Source organism: Manacus vitellinus, unplaced genomic scaffold (genome assembly GCF_001715985.3).
Source record: "Manacus vitellinus isolate BGI_N305 unplaced genomic scaffold, ASM171598v3 scaffold_1_pilon, whole genome shotgun sequence".
NCBI classification, from domain to species: Eukaryota; Metazoa; Chordata; class Aves; order Passeriformes; family Pipridae; genus Manacus; species Manacus vitellinus.
In genome coordinates this window covers 25363597-25384984 of record NW_021939396.1, presented here as the reverse complement: position 1 = coordinate 25384984, position 21388 = coordinate 25363597, and the positions used below count along the sequence as shown (strand labels likewise).

At 35.1% G+C, this 21388-nt stretch overlaps 1 protein-coding gene across 1 annotated transcript in view; it reads right to left on the bottom strand.

The window, feature by feature from the left end:
- MMP16 (matrix metallopeptidase 16) overlaps positions 1–21388 on the bottom strand; it is a 162951-nt gene that overhangs the window by 37391 nt on the left and 104172 nt on the right. Inside the window, exons 5-6 of the mRNA XM_008922096.2 lie at positions 5165–5326; positions 1822–2039 (exon numbers count right to left, since the gene is read on the bottom strand). Of these exons, the coding sequence (XP_008920344.1) occupies positions 1822–2039; positions 5165–5326 (380 nt within the window). The remainder of the gene's footprint in view (positions 1–1821; positions 2040–5164; positions 5327–21388) is intronic.

Sequence of the window (21388 nt, the reverse complement as noted above, 5' to 3'; positions counted from 1 at the left end):
TCTTACTTCCCTTCCCAACACATTGCTTTTATGATTTCAGCAACTTCATTTTGGAGAGTCAGACTTTATACATAAAATCTGTACACGTTTTGCGACTAGCCATTTTTCTCTGAGAAATTTTTATCATGTTGCCTCACTACAGTATGGATTATGAATGGAATTTAGATTTTGGAACATAAATGCAGTCTGCACACTAGTAAGCATACAAAATGTATAGTAAATATGTAATGTTAAGGCAGTAAACAGTAATCATTTAATTTGTATTTTCAATCAGAATAGGAAAGAGTGATTAGTAATGGCGGTGTATCTATTTATCCAGGAACACAGACTTGGCTAGACAGGAAATTTTGTACTAGTGGAAGAGCATTTCACAATTTATTGATTTATGTCTAAACTAAATGAGAATATGTTCTATTGCTCTTGAGGTGGATGACATGAGACTGAAGTAGGTATTTTAATATCCTGTTTAATGTCAAGGTAGAAAATTAGGTTCTTCCTTAACCTTTGAGTTTTAGTCATAAAAAGACTGATGGTTCAGGACCTCCCAGCGTTTGACAATATACCGTCTATTCAAATGGAATGGGCTGTCAGCCCGAGGCTGGCAAAATCCTTAGCTGTTTATGGAAAAAAATGTTTCCTGCCCATTGGGTTGTGAAGGTAGCTCAATAATTTTGAACAAATTCATGCAAAGCTATTTGTACATGCTTTTTATAGGTATACAGAAATTGAAAGCCTGTGTAATAAGATTTATCTAGTGAGATAGGTTATATACAAAGAAAACACATAAGGAAAAAATAGGTCCTATCAGAAGGGAAAAACAAAAACGATTGAACCGGGAGCTTCATGTTTTGGGACAAATACATTGCCCTTCCCTTGCACTTACACTATTGCTGAAAAGAAAAGTGTTATCTATTCATATGAAAGGCCCTTTTTGTCTACCTATGATATTGAAGTTAAAAAGGATCCGATCATATATTTGCAAAACAAACATCCCACACTTTCCATTGCTTAAGCAAATATGACACACTGCTAGTTCAAAAAACCAGATTATCTTGTGTGTTTCTGAATAATTGCACAACACTACCTGTCAGCAAATTGGTTTACGAGACTGAGTAATAGTGATTCTATAATTATTCTTCAACATTCAATGTCTTCTGGAAACCATGCTGCAGATCGTCCCCCTAAGATAGCTTTGATGTCCATGAGTCTTAGCAAAGTGTTTCTATTAAAAGATTGCCTTTCAGTTCAGTTTGTTTATTTCAATTTTTTGTATATACCACATTTTCAGCTCAGAGCAAGAAGATGAATAGAAATAAACAATGACATATTTACAATAGGAATTTAGTGGCAAAGACCTTTACTAAGATATTGTGGTTTCAATGCAACCACAATACAATGACAAACTTCCTTTGTAAATGACAGATCTAATTGTAAAATTAAAATTATAGTTCATGGGAAAAAATCCAAGTGTTAAAGACACTGCATGTTGGGATGTGGCTCTATTCCCAACAAAATCACCCCTATTATTCATGAATTGATTTGCCCTTTTTATCCCTCCATAATACGCAGCATTTATTTACCCTTACATTTTGAGGCATTACAGTTTCTGCTGACATGGGTATTTTCCTAAAATAGAACATTACAGCAGTCCCCTGATAGACGTTTAAGCCATGTGTATGTTTATTTTTTAATTTCTTTCTTGAACTTTCTAACTGAACAGACTGGGAAAGCAGAGTAGTGATGAATGAGAGTTTGCTTTAAAAAAAAAAAAAGAGAAATGTAGACATTTGATCTAATATTGAAAAATTCACAGCCTCCTACCTTGAAAACAAACATTTCCCGACGAAGAATAGCCAGAGTGTTGAAGTTCCCATCACAGATGTTAGGTTTGGCTCCAGGATAGGAAGGTTTGTCACCAGTGGGTGGCCGGGGAGGTTTAGGTTGCCTGTCATTCTTTCGTGGGTCTGCTGGCGGAACTGAACGATGTGGGGGCACGGTTGGCAGAGGTCTTGTTGGGGGTGGAATCCTGTCAGGTGGACCTTTAAAAACACAGCAGCAGGATGTAATATACATGCCCACTCAAAGGAAAAATACACAATAAAAAACAGCTGTAAGCAGTGCAAAACCTGCAGTGAAAGGGGAATGAAAAAGTGACCTAATATAGCTTTCTGATGTTATTAAATTGTAAAATCATAGAATATGCTGAGTTGGAAGGGGTCCATTATGATCATCGAGTCCAACTTCTGGTCTTGCAAAGGACACCCCAAGAATCACATCATGTGCCTGAGAGCATTGTCCAAACACTTCTTGAACTCAGACAGGCTTGCTGCTGTGACCACTTCCCTGAGGAGCCTGTTCCAGTGGTCAGCCAAGCAGTGGTTATAAAGGGTATAAAGAATGACTACCAAAATAAAGGAAAACAATTACTTTTCACTGTCCAGGATCTTCCTTATTGGAACAATATTCCCATAAAAGCTGCCAAGGATGCTTAGCCCACCATCATTTCAGATGAGTTCAAAGCACATTATTTATCAACCGAGCAAGACCTGTTATAACAGAATCATTGGGACTTGTACAAATAAATGAAAGCAAAAATCCTGTTACTATTATGATCATCAGTCAATAGATTTTCAACCCTTATTTCTAGCTTATGCTCATCAATTCATACATGTATGTATGTAACATACCTGACACTTACTACGGACCAAATTTTTAGACCAAGTAATGTCATGTTCATTAGCGACAAGACATTCCCAGTTTTCCCAAAGCCCCCTTTGTATATATAAGAGCTCTTAAAATTGGATCTCAAATTCTAGGCATCTATATAAATAAAACCTCCATGATTCACATATTTTCTTCAATATTCTGAAATTACTTCTTTTTTTTTTCTTTTTTCCCCAATAAGTCTTAAAAAGCTAGATACCTGGTAGTTAAAGGAATTGTTTTGTAGATAAATGAATTTAAAAGAACCAAAGTGGAAAACTAAAACTCTGTAGAGCAATCTTGAAACATTTTTCTTCTTCCAAATACATTGTCTATTATGATATACAGAGTTTAAATATATGATATACAGGTAAAATAATTCCATAATAAATATGAATCCCACTCATAATTTCTCTACCTGAAAGTCAAAAGGCATCCTAGATAGATGCTGATCATAATCCTAATTGTATACTGAATGACTTGCAATGGGTGTACTGAAAATATTTTTCTCTTTCTACATTTACAAATAATATTTAAATATATTTTTCACGTACAAAAAGAGGAAGTTTCAGTTGGATCAGTAAGATTTCTGGAAACAAGATGAACACTTTCATTTTGTTCATTCTGTTCAAGCCTCTCTCCAAATAATTTAAACACATAATACATTTCGACTTCAAAAAATAAAAACCATTTGCACCACCAGCTTCAGAAATACTTTTCAATAGTAAGACTACTCTAAAACTGCATAAATAGCATTTCAATTTCTGAGAATTTTACAAAAACACAAACTTTTAAAAGAACAAGATGGATTGTGCATGGAAATCTTAAACTCGCCAACTGGTTGTCATACAATTTAATAAGGCATTTATTTTATTCACAATTTTAAGACTTGTGACATTTATAATTTACAGTTAATAATGGTGTTTCAAGGAATACTGCAGACCAAAGTAATTATTTTAATAGGTGTGACATTTTTATTGAGGCATATGATTCCAGATCACCTTTTGATTTTAAAGGGAGCAAAGGAATCAGTTTTGCAGTAGCTCATGTTGGAAAGTTTTTAACCCCAAACCAAATTTTTTTATGCCATTTGGTGGTGATGTCAGATACTACTTCCCAGGGGTAACACATTTCTCCTAATGTATAGCTCACAGCTGTTAGAGCTTAGCAGCTAGTTTTCAGCAAAGTATTCTTGTCTAGCCCTTAAGTCTAGACTACCAACTTATGAGGTCATGAGAAACAACCTTCCTTCCAGCTAATCACAGAGGAAAAAAAAGCTTTGTTTGCTTGATCAGCCAATTATTTTGAAATTGCTATTTATTCTTTATGGAAGTAAATATCTGTGCTTGTTGTATGATATTTTAAAAATCTTTTTAATATAAAACACCGTGGATGCTGCAGAGTTCTAATTAGTAGTACAGTAATTCTACATGATAATAGTTGTACTTTCTAGTAGTAAAACTAAAAAAGGAATGTCCCTGAAAATATTCAAGATAAACATGACAAACCTTTAAGCAGAATAAATTGAGAGTACAAAATTGAATCCAATACAAATTTAATTGAGGAATATTAAGCAAATGATATGTACTGGATACAGAGTATTAACATAGAGATACCACAGATTTTTCACTACAGGAGAGAAAAATAAAATATATTTTTAAAGGAAAAACCAGAATATTTACCATATACCAACAGAATCAAAGTCTTTAAAACCAAACCCAAAACTATGTCTTTGGAAATTTAAGGGAGTAATATGGCAGTTAGTGTTACATTTAACCTATAATCATAATTATGTTACTGTTTTGCCTTTTTTTTTTTAATTTTCAATTACCTTGTCAAATGGAATTCAATAAATGCAGAATTTATTTACATCATGTGTCTTCAATATCAGGCCATGAAAAACCTAAATATATTTTAAAGCAGTAGGCTTTTTTTTTTTCTTTCTAGGTAGCTCAAAATCTTGCACTGGTGATAGCATTATTTTGAGATCAATTTGTTATATTAATCACAAGAAAGGGTTTTTCTGGGACCTCAGACTTTGTACAGCCAGGGGACTGTTTTGCATTTTAAATTATAAACTGAAAAACAATCAATTCATCCAGTTATATGAGCTTGGATTCCTGTACAAATAAGCTCATGATAGTTAAAGGCCTGTATTTCTTAATATTTTTATAGTTTGGAATCCCTTTGCAAATATTTTCTTTATGGATTTTTTTAACATTTAAAATTACTATTCCAGATGAGTGCAAATCTGAATGCAAGTTGTGAACAGTGAACAGAAACAAAGTAAGATAGCTTCACCAAAATCTTTGGATTATCTACTCACAAGGAGGACTCTGGCCCAATGACTGGTTAAGTCCATACTAACAAACTCTTTTGGAGAAGTGATATGGACAGTCGGAGGACCTCAAAGGTGTTCTGAAGCGAAACACTTGCACTGTCTAATTAAAGCATGACATACCATATATCTTCTGGATGCCCTGTAAATCATCATTAGGTAGTTTGAAGTTGTCAGTTTCCATATACTGGTAAAATGGAGCCATGATTGCAGTGGGATCATTAGAGTGCTCCAAGCCCAAAGCATGTCCCAGTTCATGCACCGCAACTAGAAAGAGATCATTTCCTGTGAAGAGAAGAAAAGGAAAAAAACCCTTTGAAACCATAAACATATTAACAGAAATAACACATGTGGAGGGCTCTGCACTTGCAAGACATTTTCACTGAATTTGAATTTCACAAGGTAATGCTTAATAATTAATAGATGAGCAAGGAGGCAAAGGATAATGTGGCAGCAAAAGCAGTTTTGTCTTTTTTTTTTTCTTTTTTTAAACGAGGAAAACATTATTTTTTAATGTATGATGCTGTTACAGACATCATAAACTTTTTTAACTGATGCACATGGTAAGTGTAGGGTTCAAGTGTCATAGCTCACATCTAGGCTTGTGTGCAATTTCTGACTTGAAGCTGATGCTGCAGTGAACCTGACTAGAAATGCTTTCATTAAGACATAGTTCTGAAAGGAAAATATCCTTGCTTTGTGTGTTAAACTTCACAAACCGAGGACTACCTATTTAGGACAAACTCCATAGGGAACTTAGTCATCCAAACACTTGTAATCAGACCCCTGCTGTATATCTGTTGATGTTGTCCATTTCTGAATAACCGTAACTGAAATTCTAATGAGGAAAATATGGGTGTTGTGCTATTCTTCTTAAAATAGGATGTCCTTATATATTTCATTGTGCAATTCCCTTATAAGTGTAGTTGCTTGCTTAAGTATTAGAATCTTTTTATTTTTGTAGGACTAAAAAAACCAAACAATAGACCAATTTAATTTTTTTGTTATTTCCTTCTAAAAAGTATCTTTAAATTTTTTATTATAGGGTATTTGACACAACTGGAAGATTTGGCAGTAGAATTATGGCACTCTGTGAAGCAAACACAAATCAAAGCCAATAAGATTGTTTCTAAAAGAGTTTCAAAGCTGGGCCTCTATGGTATTACTTTTGTCTATTTTTACTTATCTAAGACTTAGTTCTGCATATCTTTCTATGAGTCTTTCGTTGTAGTCAACTTGTCACAAAACGAGGCTTTGGGAAAATGTTTTACATCGGGAGAAAGATTCCAGTAAGCTGGAAAGGGTCACATCCAGAATATTGCTCATTTTCACCACCTATGGATGGGAGGAACGATCCTCCAGAAGTGTGATCCTGTCCCACTGACAAGAGAAATACTCTAGATTACCAGCTTATGCTGACCATCTAACTGTTAGATGGCTGGACCCAAAGGAAATTGGTGCCACCCACAGTAGGTAGTTTCTTGTTGAAAGAAAAATATAAATAATTAAAAGCCTATACTGTGGCCTGGTAGTCGCAAATTGGAAAAACAAAATGGTCAGTGCTAACTCTTGTCCTATATTCTGTAAATCCTTTGGGGATAGACAGTTATTTTCCACTGCTGGCACTTGATCTAGAAGTACTATAATATTAATAGTAATAATATTAAGAAGAATTTAGCAAAAAAAAATGCATATATATGTTACAGAACTTTGAGGACATAGTTGACAGTATTTCAATTTTTAAAGTCTTTTCTCTTGTTGACATGAATAAATAAACTTTCTCCCAAGTACATATGAAAGAGAAAACACTTGGCAGTAGATGTCTTCATGATGTATGGAGCCATGCTAATGTTTGTAAAATAAATGTTTGAATAAAAGCATGAAAACAGACACAAGTAAGACTCTGCTTAGTTCACAGAGTCTTTTCATACCTTCTCATTCTTAATATGGAAATATGAAAACGAAATGTTCTTGATCTTTTATTCAATGTAACTGTGCAGAAAAATCACATTTTTCAGAAATTAATGTGACATAATGTGCTTCCAGAAATTAGAAGTTTATCCTATCATTTATAATTATATGGTTTCCAGAAGTGTTTTATGACAGTATTTTTCTTAGATGCAGTTCTTTTTATAGTAAAGCAGATTCTCAATGTGCTGTTGCAATAGGTTTGCTAAGCTTGACTGTCCTGGTGACAAAGAGTCTCGATGTCTGAATCTGCCCTTTTATATGCAAACAAAGCTGATCTTGACATCATCTCATATGAATAATCCTCAGCTTCTATAGCTAACCTCAGCACTGGAAGTGACGCACAGAAGGAATTCTGTAAAGATTTTCATTCTGCACTAATAATGGACTAATTAACGTAATTTTGAAAAAATCATAGGCTTAAACTGAAAAGACACGAAAGAACATGCTACTATACTATAACTATTGTACTATGACAACATGTCTCAGATTATGTTTCCATTCTTTTCTGCATTTTATGGAAGTTAGAGTTCTAAACTGGGTTTATTAGAATGCAATATTTCTTTCCTTGGTATTAACTCAAATATTTAGGAAGCAACCTTCTTTTGCTTTTCAGACCTGTGATGGGCAAATTTGCCTCCTAGACCCATGCTTCCTAAATAATAATTAAGAATATTAAGTAGTCTAAGTCCTATATTAAAAATTGCACTCATAAGTTGGCCACAGTATTGACTGAACCATTTTCAAATAGTTTTTAATTAATAGTATTTATTCTACCACTATAATTAGGCTCGTTAGTATCAGTAGACCAAAAAGTGTTTTACATGCGGAATCCAACCTCTACTATTTGAGGCAGGACACCTGGGAACTTAACTTGTTATACTTTATAAAATTTCAAGAAACCACGGTTAACAAACAGTCTTGGAAGAGTCTACTGCTTCTATTTGTACCAGTTATGCAATGCGTGAAGAATTAATATATTCTTTGGTTATCAGTCCTTATTGATTCCCCATACAGATCTCCAGGAATTTCTGTGTTTTGGTCCATGTTGACTTTGAAAGGTGAAGTACACAGTAACAGGGAAATAAATAAACAGCACTTTCAGATACTGGTATATCTTCCTTCTGGGATCAGAGATAACGAGCATATGGTAGAGCGCTTTTAGAGTAGTGCTTCCAAATGACAGTGGGACCATGTCAGATAACAGATATTATGCAAGGGCTGGCTGTTTCTTAGTGTGACTTTCTCCCTTTGCCTTTTGAATAGGGGAGATTATGTAAAAATTTAAAAAAAAAAAAAAAAGACATTACATTCAGCATCTGACTGTTCCTCTGGATTCAGTATTTATTTCCACCCCATGCAATGCAACTTTCAGCCATCAGGGGAGCTATTAAGTGTGGCAAAGGCAGAGTAGCCCTTGAGCGAATGAATAAGGGGGAAGGGAGAAGGTCACAGGAAAGAGCTAGGAGCATAATATTCTTGCCTGGGGTGACAATGATTTAACAGGCAACATATTTTCTACTTGTAGTCAAATAGCCCCATTATTCACAACAATTTCCATCAAGAGTCATGATTGTCTTCAGGGCATCCTGAATTTAAACTGACCCAAATAACTTAATGCATTGAAACTGAGGTTTCAATTTAAACTAGCTCAAGATGTGAGTCCAATGCAGGTAGGACCTTATTATCTTAGTTTCCATTCTTCTCTCTGTGCATACGATTAGATTTCTCCAATCAGGTAACAATTACTGAGGCCAGCGTTGCTTTAGGGAGCAGACTTGCCCTGAGCATCTCGACATTACTGTAACAAACTACTGAGAGAGCAGGACAACCCTAAGTGCTCGCTGGCTCTTTCAGGACTGCATGGAAGTGTACTTGTGACTGCAAGGTTGATAGTAGGCCAACTTCAGTTCCTTGGCCAGTACTCATAGTAAGATGAAGGAATGTAAAGGCAAGTAAACATTCATACCAGCTCAGGCTAGCTTTGTTATCCTATTAACATTGGGTACTTTTTACATTTTCAGTCCCCATCATTGAAGGAGAGAGTCCCAAAAGATTCTATATTTCAGCATACATTATCCAAGTAGAAACACATATTTCAGTCCACTCAGCAAAATGAAGCACCACCACAAACAAGTTGAGAGTAACAAAGTTAAAATCCATATGACTCTGATGATTTTTAAAGTAAAAGTTGCCACTGAAGGATATACAATGGTGAATATTCTTTGTGAATAGCCTCAGTTACACCTCGTACTTATCGACAGAGTAGTACAAAAATATTAGAAAACATGTTTCACAAGTCCGAAATTTGTGCATCTCTGTTCTTGTGTTCTCCATTAGCATGGACATTTGGAATAGAATGGCTGTAAGCTCAAAAAGATTGTGATTTTTTTTCTTATTTTATCTCAAATTTGATTTCACAAGGGAAAAAATAAAGACACTGTGTGTAAAAACTAAGACAAAATTATTATTTTTATACTGACACTTTTCTCTGAGGCTCTAAACTATTTTAGGTACTAAATCTGCCTGACTTTACAAGCACTGCCCAGACTCCAGAATATAAATATGTATTACTATATCAAATATTCAACAGCCAGCACTGTGGAGTATGTTGTATGGGGAAACTTTTCCCTGTAGGTAATATATACGCTATTTTTCATGTCTACAGATAAACAAAGCTAATATGTTTGTCCATAGTAAGCTATCAAGAAAACCTAGGTCTGAAGATATTAATTCCCATTCTATGGTACCTGAGTTCAATTTATAAAAGCAATACCCTAGTGTCTTAACATGTGACCTCAATTTTGAAGACTTCTCCATCCAGAGAAAAACAAAAAAATCTAGAAACTGAATTTCAAATAATAAACTGTAAAAATACAAAGATGTTTTACACACATACACTCTTCCTTCCAAAGTCTATTTTACTTCATTTTTCAGGTGATGCAAATAGATATTTTCCAATTAAATCCACATAAATCTGAAATGCAAATCTGCACAAGAAAAACTTCTTTTACAGTCCCATTATCAACAAGTCAGTACTTCAAAGGCAAATTCACATCTAATCAGAAATATTACACACACATACTATCCATAAGTTTCTGTTAGAGGTATTCAGAATTTGCATTTTCATTATTCTGTTCATTTGTACCCCCATTTGACTCATTGAACCAATGCTGATAATCTCTACCAAATAAAATATCACAAACTCTAGAGTAAGGTTCTTACTCTACAAAGCATACAGAGAAGTGGAAAAAAAAAAAGTTTTGTATCTTTGTTATTCCCATCCTTTCCAGACAGCACAGAATTTGAACATGCTATTTCAACAGTCAGTAATAAAAGAAGATTCTTTCTCTTTCTGACCTTACTACAATACAGTGGAACTGAGTATATACATTACGTATGCACTTACATAAGCACAATATATGTATATATATGCTATACTGAGAGTATACATGGACCTAAATATAAATCATAGGCATACTCTTACCCAAATAAAGGTGCAACTTTTTCCAGTCTAAGAAATCATATATAGTTGCTTGACATTATCTCAGACTTCTGCCATTGGCACTAAAATTTAGTAGCTTGGTGGTTATTTTGGAAAGAAAGTTTTTCTAAAAGATGGATGCAGCAGCTTTGAAAAATGAAGAGTTAAACTAATTTTTTGTGGGTTTAAATAAAAATGTATATTCATTTTCTATATGAATTTAGTGCATCTACTTTTTACACACTGTATTTTAAACAATAATTTTTCAATAATATATCTATAAATTTAGCTTTTTCATTGTGACAAAAGACAATGACATAAAAATGTCTTCTTTCACTCTATTATTACGTACACTAACATACACAATAAAATCTTTTCAAGAAGACATAGGTATATATGCAGAAACAGAGGGAGGTATAGACAAAGTATGTACTAATTACTCTGTGTACAATTGAGAATACCTACAACGATATGAGTATATTTTTGATACCCTATTCTATTCTAAAAAGATGAACAGATTAGTGTGAAATTTAAGTTTACTTGCTTGAAACTTGAAAAGGGCATATTCCTACAGAGAAACACTGTCCTCAGGTGACTCAGATCATTGATGAGATGTGAAGAGGACATGTGAGTTTAGAAGTGTGTATGTCCTTCCTGACAGTGTTTAACTGTTTCTGCATATTGTGGGCACAATTTAGAAGAATTCAGAAGACCACATTCTGTTATAATACAGATCAGCCTGTGCTTTGGAAGGCAAGGACATGCAAAAGGTAAGAATTTCTGCCTTACTACTTAGATCTGTTACCAAGTACATTCTATAACTTCCTAGTAAATTGCTTGATATGGGTGGAATTAATTACTTTACGTATTTTTAATTTTCTTTCTATAAAAGGCATGGGTATAAGGATATTTCTACTTTGTTTCTCACAGTTTCAATCACTAGTGCTGAAAAACTTGAAAACTATTCTGACTAGTGAATCAATATCAACTTCTCCAAAAGGAGAAGTAGTTGGAGACGCTCCTAGGGGATGTAAAGAAGACATGAGAGCTTGCATCAATATGATGGTATGTGTTCCTTCTGCAAATAAAATGCTTATGGCTTTATTTCATGCTTTGAGGAAACCCTGCTGTGACAGGGAACCTAGCAAACTAAAAAAATCCCTACATCTATGTTGAATTTCTAGCTCCTGAGAACAACTTCATCACTCAGGTCCACTACTGAATTTGTATATTATTTTCAAATGGTACTTTCATTCCATTAGTAATAAATTCATATTGATTAACAGACTGAAAAGTTTCATTTTGAATGTTGTCATGGTCATCTTTAGATAATAACTATCTTAAAGAAATTTGAATTATGATGGAATTTTGCATTTTGCTAGAAAAGACCTTTCCAAATTAATTTATCTCAGCAAGTTCATGATAGTAAAATGTTTCAAAATATATTGATCATTACCCTTGTTGCTAAATAACATTTATGCTATTTTTTTTCCCAGTAGTCCAATGCAATTACAAATGCTGCAAATACTGCAGCAGCCTTATCTATTTATTCTCTTTTCTGTCTTCTCTTTGTTTCTGTTTTTGTTTTTTAGTAGAAACAATAAACTAGAGAAGAATTTAAAACTTCTTTCTGATGGCTGTGAGAATGAACACATGCTCAGATTGAAGATTTGGATACGTGCATGAAAAGAGTGTGTATCATACAATTCTCAGCTATCCTCCATGGTCCTGTGGGTAAGTCAAGTGACAAAAACAAATGCAGAATTTGCCTCTAAGCCACTCAGCTGAAGTGTTGGCTTTTTAACACCGTACCTTCTTTTGTTTTAAATGGATGATTTTTTTGTCTTCATTTGCCCAAATGTCCTGTGTGTCCACCTCTGAAGAAATATTTCTAAATACTAGGACAAAGTCAAAGTCACACTGAAAATATTCACAACAGACATAACCTGCCATGGGGCAGAAATCATAGAATTGTTTGGGTTGGAAGAGACCTTAAAGACCACCTTAGTTCCAACCCTCCTGCTATGGACAGGGACACCTTCCACTAGACTAAGTTGCTCAGAGTTCCATTAAACCTGGCCTCAAACACTTCCAGGGATGGAGCATCCACAGCTTCTCTGGGCAGCCTGTTCCAGTGTCTCACCACCTTTCAGAACTCTGAAAAGGTCCTATAGAACACCAAAATCCCTGCAATAGAATGCACATAGCATTTCATTTATGTGTAAACCTCGTGTTGGCTCTCTGCACAGATTTTTTTTTTCACTCCATGTCAGTTAAACTACTGAGAGCAATTATATTATCCTCTAAATTAACTCACATTAAACCCATCAAAACTAGGCCATTATTCTTACCGTATCATTGTATCTACTTAACACAGATTTTTTTAAAGAGAACGTGACATAGTGGTGTGTTTGTGTATATATATATGCGTGCATATATATATGGATTTTTTTATATGAACCATTCTTCCTTCACTGTTATTTTGCTTGTTTAATTCATATTAAGGAAAAATGTCAAGATGATTTGTCATTTGTTGGTTTTTGTTTTTTTTCCATTGGACTGCTGATAAAAAGAAGTGGGAATTTTGAATACTAATTGGCAAAGAGATTAGAAGAAAAAAATCATTAAAAGTTCTCTGATCTGAAAAACTGACGTGTTTTCTAAGAAGTCTGCAGACTTCAAAGAGAGACCTTATCCAAGTGTGCACCATATTTTAAATTGAGACAGCTTCAAACTGGGGATCATGTACATGGAAAAAGTGACAGAAAGACAAACCTGCTACTTTGGTTTTACTTTGTTAAAATTTACTCACATGAAATGCTCTGATCTATTGGATAATCTGCTGCTAAGATGCTATGATTCTATATCCATACAGCTGTATGTTCCTACAGCTAGAGGAACCACTGTGAGCCTCTTTAGCACTTGAAGAATACTGTGGGCTTGACGCCAGTGACTGTTGGCACTTGTTGGCACGGAGATGCCTGAGCACCTGCCAGGGAGGGGCAGCCTCGAAGATGAAAGATTGCAGAGGACAGCACAAAGGGTGCTGGAAAGGATAAGATGGTCAGGCTGCTAAGTCATGCTTCTGGGCCTCCCAGTAGGGGAAAGCCTATGAAAGAATTTGCTTATAGAGGAAGATGAAAGCAGGAGTTTGTTGCCCCTGCGAAAGTGCAGGAAAGACTGGACATGAGAATGTTAGCGAGGGCAGAAGTCAATCCTGGCACACTTCCCCTTCTATGAGTTAGGAGTTCAGCAGAACCCCAGACTGAGGTGACAGTGGTTGGCTCTGGTAGGGAGAAGGGGTAATGCCAGAGGTCCCATGTTTGATGGTTTTCAGACCAGAGCTTCCCACTGGAAAGAAGGGAGCTGAGTGCAGAGTCACTGGGGGCACTATATTCCACAGCTGCTCTGCCATATAGGCATGTCAGGACCATTATCTCTGCACCTCTGCCAGCCCTGGCAGTAGCATAAGTGATCATTAAAAACTCAAACCAGCTAAGGACTGACTGTTGATATATATCTATATTTTAGTTGCTAACTCTTCCTGAAGCTCAGACCCTAATACTTTTGCTGCTTCCACTAGCCCTGCTAGCTGGAGTAAAGATAGCAACATTAATTCCACGTCACTAATGTATCTTCAGTGTCCTGAATACTCAGTGATAATCCCCTTTCCTCATACTTACATTCTATCAGTTCCTAAACTGCCTCGTAAGAAAGGAGCTATATATGATTCTTAAAAATGGGAAACTAAAAGTATGTTTACACATTACCATACTATCAGCTATGCATTCAAATATTCAGAGGTGCAACCTATTTCTGAAATACCATATTTAGACCAATAGAAGAGTCTTTGTCCTGCCATACCAAGAGAGATGGGAGATGGCTGACACCAGCAATTACCTTTTCTGAGTACTACACTGAGCTCTTCCCAAAACAGGCATTTCTGTGACTGACAGATTTCTTTTTACCCCAGTTGGTAGTTATTTTGAAGCACTTATCACTTTGGTCCTCCCCTAATCTGAAATGGCATGATTCAACATCACTGGTGGAAGTTATCTAGCTATACAACACTGTAAAACAAATGCCTATACCTGCACCCCTCACAGCAAGACATCAGAAACAGGTATTTCAGAACATGATTCATCTAGTTTATTTTAGACATCCACTTCAGGATGCAACAAACCTTACCCAGGAAGGCAATATATCTCTCCTCTAACTCTAAAGGGGACTCCATGAGATTAAGTCAGATATAAACATCAACATATGGTCAGATTAATTCCACCCCCTCAAGTCTCCTGGCTTTTGATTTAGGTCTTTTCATTTAAGTCCGTGGCAAAACATTAATTATAGAAGTACAGGATATGGACTTGAGTGATATATGTACAAAACCAGGAAGCATTCACATAGACCTGAAGTAGAAACTTAAATCTGTCCACTAGGGAAAAGAAAAACAACAAAAAACCACAACATCAACAACAAACAAACACCTCCAAACCCCAAACAAAACCAACAAAACAAACAAACACCAACAGAAAACATTTTGCACAAAAAATATTGCTCTTTTAATTTGCATGGTTCTTTTTGATTTTTCAGCTTTGATCTTTATTTCCCCAACCTGATGTTTAAGCTGTAGATGTTTCCAGCTATTGGAACTCAAATCAGTTAGGAAGGAGTCTAAATATAGATTAAAAACATTTTTCCCTCAAGAACATATGGTTTGGGCATTTTAAAGTGAAGAATTGTCAGGAAAAACACAAATTATTCTCTAGGTTTGAGAGCAGATATTGCAGAAAATTTTTCATTAGTTAATCTTATACTATTCTTACAAGTCAAATATAATACTATCTTATATTTTAGGGTTATCTTACATTCTTCTACTTTTTCAAAAACAATCCATTAAATTTCTGACTAATAAATAAATATGTAATTACTGTAAAATTCTTGTCTCATTCTCTCAGGAAACCATGACAACATCCATATCAATTGGAAACATGATTTTTCAGATTCTGTTTGTCCCTAAAAAGGTAGGAGAAATGAGAAGGCAGTGCAGTAATAATATCCTATAGAACATCTTCGGTATGTCCTAAATCTGCTGTCTTGGTGAAAAAGTCTCCATTAAGTGGTCGTAGCAACAAATAGAGACTTGGTGATCTCACATGAGAGTTAGAGTGCTAAGCCTGATGCCTGCTTTAAATGACAGAAATGTCACTTTCTGTTTAAAGGAAGAATTTGAGGTTCATAGATAATGCCTCTTTCCTAAATTATTGCTACTAGCAGATCAGACTGAAAAGAAAAATAAATCATTTCAAGCTATTAATTAATGTTGTGAACTCTTTTCAATTTATTTGCAGTAATAAAGGGAATATTCTCTTTTTTCTTTTTTTTAACCAAACATGTTTGAGATATGGCTTTTCACAAGCTCTCCATAGTAAGTAATCTTTCAAGAACCTGAAATTCAATCTATGGTATGAAATTTGATAGCTCATAAGGCAGTTTCCTTACTATTAGCATTAGTTTTATTACTATTATTTTTGTATCATACATTTTAAAGAAATATTGTTTTATGTAAGCTAATGGAGCACACATGAAAATGCACAGAGGATAAGACAAAAAAAGCACTGGAACATGTTAATTTTTTTCTTTTTTTTTTCCCTCCTTCTCTATAACTTTCTGACATGTATAAAAATTATATGAAGCTCTCTCGGATTCAGGACTCAAAATCTTCTAAGCTTCTTTCTAAGAGGAGGAAAGATTAAGGTAGGACCTGGATTTATTTATTTATTTATTTATTCATTATGTGTATAGTGTTACTTTTTTTCTTTGTCATTCCTCACATGTGAGGTGTTGTGAGGTTGAAAAAACAATCATGAAGAGGTTGGCCCACATTTTATGTATGGACTCATTCAAAATAAATCTATTTGCTTAAGCAAAAATGCCTTCCCAATGGTCTTCTCCAGCATAATGCAGAGAGAAAATCAGAAACAAACCCAAAACTCCAACATTGTTAGTTTCAACTTACTAATAATTTTAACAAACATTTTTCAGTTAAATTTCCTCATGTAAACTCAGTTCTCATAATAGACTAATGTGAGGGTCTGACTAAGTTAATCCATTTTGGGAGATAAACTTGACTTCATTGTTGCATAAACAGTTGTTTGAGACAAAGACATTTCTAAAAAAAAACCCCAAACGGCAGTTCTTTTTCAGTGAATGTAGGTGCAAATGCTGCCAAAACTGTCTGCAAGGACCCATACTGCCTTTCAGCTAGATGTTTCCTTGGCAGCAAAGTTGATGCAACAGACAATGTGAACCTTCCTCATTTATTTCGATGCAAAGTCAGCCAGGCCTGCTGTAACACTTTTCATTAGCAGTTTAAGATCGGACAGCTGATCGCAAACTGAGGCAGATGGCAAACATAAGCAGTTTGTTCTGCTGGCCCTGGTACATGGGAAACAACCTACAGTTGCAGTTTGAATGAACAGCTGAGTTTGCAACTTCACTAAATACTCCAGAAAGGCTTGCAACGATCTGTGTTTACCTACACTGTGATGGAAGCAATATGCAATTATTTGGCTCAGGTTATGCTGCCTTTTTGGGTTGCAACCTGTATCACGACCATCTCACCGGCAAATGAGCGACAGTGTAAATATCACCTTGCTTCTGTAGACACGGAAAGTGCAATGTAAGATGCATGTTGGAAAGCACAATGTAAGATGCATGTTGTTGTCTACATTCCCATTGTTTTAATTAAGACTATTGCATAGTCAATCCTCCTGACATATTCCTCAGCCTCTCTTTCTTTTTGCATAATAGGGTATGTGGCAATTTTAGGCCAAGAAGGAAACTGAGAGCATAATATAGTGCCCTGGTAGACCCTGGGATGTATGAAAAGCATCTAGTTAAACACACATCTAGAATATGGGGCTGGATTCATCCACAAGACTGCTTTCACTGACAGCCAGTGTTTAACAGATTTCCTTTTCAATGACATGCAAATGAAGTGCTTTCCTCAAAGCCAAAAGGGTGCTTCATGAAAGCAAAAAAACTCCCCCAAAAATATAAAAATGAGGTCATTACCTTGCCAACAGTTAATACTTTCCATCATCTGGCTTCCAGCCAGTAGGTGTAGTCCAGCAGACAGATCCTCTTCTCCTATCTGCATATTTCTACGTCCAATGGTTGAGTCTTCACAAGCAGCTAGGGCTCTTAATTTTTTGTTTGTTTTTTAAATAATTTCCCATCTCTTCAATAACTGAAAGGGATTTTTCTATTCTCAAGCACAGCTTTGCATACCATAACCATATTTTCAAGGATACATTTTATCCATCAGACACTGAACATCTAAGAGTTACCATTTTAAGTAAGATCTTGTATATGGGATAGGTGGGTACATGCACACCAAGCAAGTATAATCCATGGAAGGTTTGGGAAGTTTGAGGACAGACTGACCCTTTTTAATTCTATCACCACAGCATGCACTTACTGACAGGGAAAGACTCGTTTGCTTTTTAAATAGTGAAAGCTTTACATTTTAGTGACAGAAAGTATTATCTGTGTTAATTGACTCCTGAATTACATTGGACATCAGGGAAACTAGTGAAATTAGGAGAATCAATCGATATTCCATTTGCCTGTGACTTGCACAGTTCTTCTAAATATTATCCTGGCATCTTCATCATTATGTAATGTTATAATATTGCACTTAAATAGTTCAAATTTAAAATAGAAGTTGTGCCTCCTTAACCTTACAACTACGTGTAAACAAAGCTACAACTCAACAGGCTCGGTCTCGTTATCCTGGAAACAAGATATGACACATAAAATATAATGGAATAGATAAAAATATTAGAAAATTACTTCCTCACAATATGAACAACCATCTGCTTAAAATGAATTTATCAATGTCAGGTTCAAAATTCAGAAAGAAGTAGTATTTCACATCTGCTTAAACTATAGGACATATTGTCATAGGATGTTGTGGATACCAAATGCTTGCATGAGTTCAAAAAGAGATTACACCAATTCATGAAAGGAAATCCATCATAGGTTATTAAACACAAAAATATGGCTTGTGCCTCAGAAATTCAATGAGACACAGACTATTGAAAGCTAAGAGGGAATATGCTGGGGTTTTGTTGCCATATGTTTGTCCTGCTCTTATTCTCTTCCTTATGTATCTGTTAATAGTCATTAACTGGAGATAGGATATTTTGTGGGATAGTCTTTGATCTGAAACCATGTTTGCAACTCTTTGTTTACAAGTACATACACGAGTAAAATACAATAAAAATTCAAATAAAATATTAATCTTATACACATTTATCCTAGTACAGAACTAGGATAACACTTCTTGATTACAGATCAAATTTGATATTGTTAAGTGCTTATTAAAAATACACATAATCAATTAAGTAAGAGTACTATGCTTTATCAAACTAAAGTCATGTTAATAAATCCTTTGATCTGAAATGCTTGGCTTCCTTCATACATAACCATAGCATCTGACATGAGGATAGTTCGAGACACAGAGCTCCCTTAGGAGATGGTTTTCACAACTCCACTGGTTCACATTTCCAGCAGCATATATCTCCTGCACTGTGTCAACCACACTGGCAGCCAAAAGAAATTTACTACAAGTTGATCTATGCAGTTCAGAGATCAGGATTTTCATAAATTTTTCTTGGCTGCCAGTACAGTGCCCACAGCACAATCTATGCACTAACTAGAGTCCAAGTACATTACACTAGATACTGTATTTGCATCAGGTCCAAGAAGTTTTTACTTGGCAACCTACAAATGGCATGGTACAAAGTGACAGGTTTGCTTGTTTGTTTTCTTTTTATTGCCTGCAAACTTGAATAATTTTTGAATGCTGGACAGTTAACAAAAACCCTCCATGAATTCCTGAATTTTTGGGTTTGTTTTTCCAAAGATGCAGTTTTATGTATACACAAGTTACAAATATTCCACATGTATACAAGCACTCTGCAGTAATATTCCCCTTACATTTAAATGTTACTGTACACTAAAACCATTTATTACTTCTGTTTTACTTGTTATTATCTACTGTAGGTTCTTTGATGGAAGAACTGTTTTCTGAAGAATTTCAGTATGCTACAGTTACTGCCTTGGTAAATTCGCTACAGAGGTAAAAAAATCACATATATTACTTTGACTTCTATTTCCCTTGTAGATATGATATGAAGATAAAAGTATCAAATTACCACTACTGATCTGCTGTGTTTATCTGCAGAGAACTGAAACTTAGTTTTTGCCAAATATTTTCTGCTGCTGGAAGACATAGTTCTATGGTCACATTTTATCCAGTAATTGGTACGTCAGGTATCATGTCTAAGGTACTTGAAAACTAAGCTCCCAAGAAATCCCTGTTTTCCTCAAGCACTACTTCTAAATTTTACCCTGTTTTAAAAAGCTGCACTTGAGGTAAGTAGGTCAATCTTAAACTAATCTAGTTAAAAGTAGTGCACTCTCAATTTAAACTGGTATAACGCTCCCTTAAATAGGTTTAGATGCACTCAGTAATTTCCCAGAAAAAATATCTGCTTTAAAGAGGTTTAAACCAACTTAAGTGCATGTAGTCAGACAAATGTGAAATCAATTTTGATAAACCAATGCACTAAGGCTAATAAGAATGCCCCTTTCAGTTTTGATACAGAAAGATAGGGCTAAAGAAAGGATTTTTCTGCAAGCTACTAGAAAATTTATAGAGACAGTAGCTATCCCAGCCCCTTCCTGGCAGTGACTTTGAATTTCATCACAGTGATTTGAAATACTGTCATTGAAGAAAATATTTGAAAAATACTTCTGTTGAGGTTTTTGATAATACAATATCACCAAAGTACTGCCACTCTTAGGAAGAAGTAATTGTCCTTTTCTGGATTTTGTGACATCATTCATTGTCCATAAAATTTGAATTAAAAAATTATATATGAAAAATATATATCACCTAAATGGATTGGAGTCATGGGAACAAGGAAATCTTTCTCTAGCCTCAAGACTGGTATATTAAGATTTCTTCCTTTTTCTTCTTTTTCTTTACAGTTGTTAAGTTCAGAAGAAAACAAGAATTTAAAGTTTTTCTTAATGTATCAATTTTTCAGATAGTTATTTATGTAACTTTATTTTCATCTCCTGTTTATTCCTTTCCATTTTTAAATTTTTAAGTATACATTTTATGAAACATTTTCCTGTAACAACCCTAGCCATTCTGATTGGTTATTCCTGAACATTGTTTCTTCTTCTACTATAGTTGCCAAGTGTTACCAGAATAACCTGAGTTTTAACTGAGACTGCCTAGGAGCACATACTCCATATGAAGTAACCATCCTGTTCCAAATTATTTACAAACCTAAGGTTGTCATCTCACACTGAAGTCTAGATAGGCAGATCACAAAGGAAGTGGAGTCTACTGTACTTTACTGAAAAGGCCTACTCCAACAGAACAATTTGAAAAGTAGTTGTCATAAAAGAACAAGAGGAACACGACAGCCGACTGAAGGAAACCTACAGACCAACACATACACATTGTACAAAGTATTTGAAGAATACAATTTCCCAACCATGCAAAAAAACCCCAAGAACGTTTTATCCTCCAGTATCTCCCTCATTCCCTACCAAAATAAATTCTGTCCTGGTTTCCGCTGCTTTCCTGTGATGATAAGCCTCTTGTCCTTCCTTCTAGACAATACTTGTAGCATCACCTGCAGCACTATGGGTGGAAATTCAGAGAAAAGACCTCCACAGCTCAGCTGGAGTTGAGGTACTGGCTGTACTTGCTTACAGGGTATTATGAAAGCAAAGAAATATATCGCTGTAGAAAGTCTGCAAGTATAAAATTGTATGACAGGAGGTTTTTTCTTGAGCAACAGCCCCAT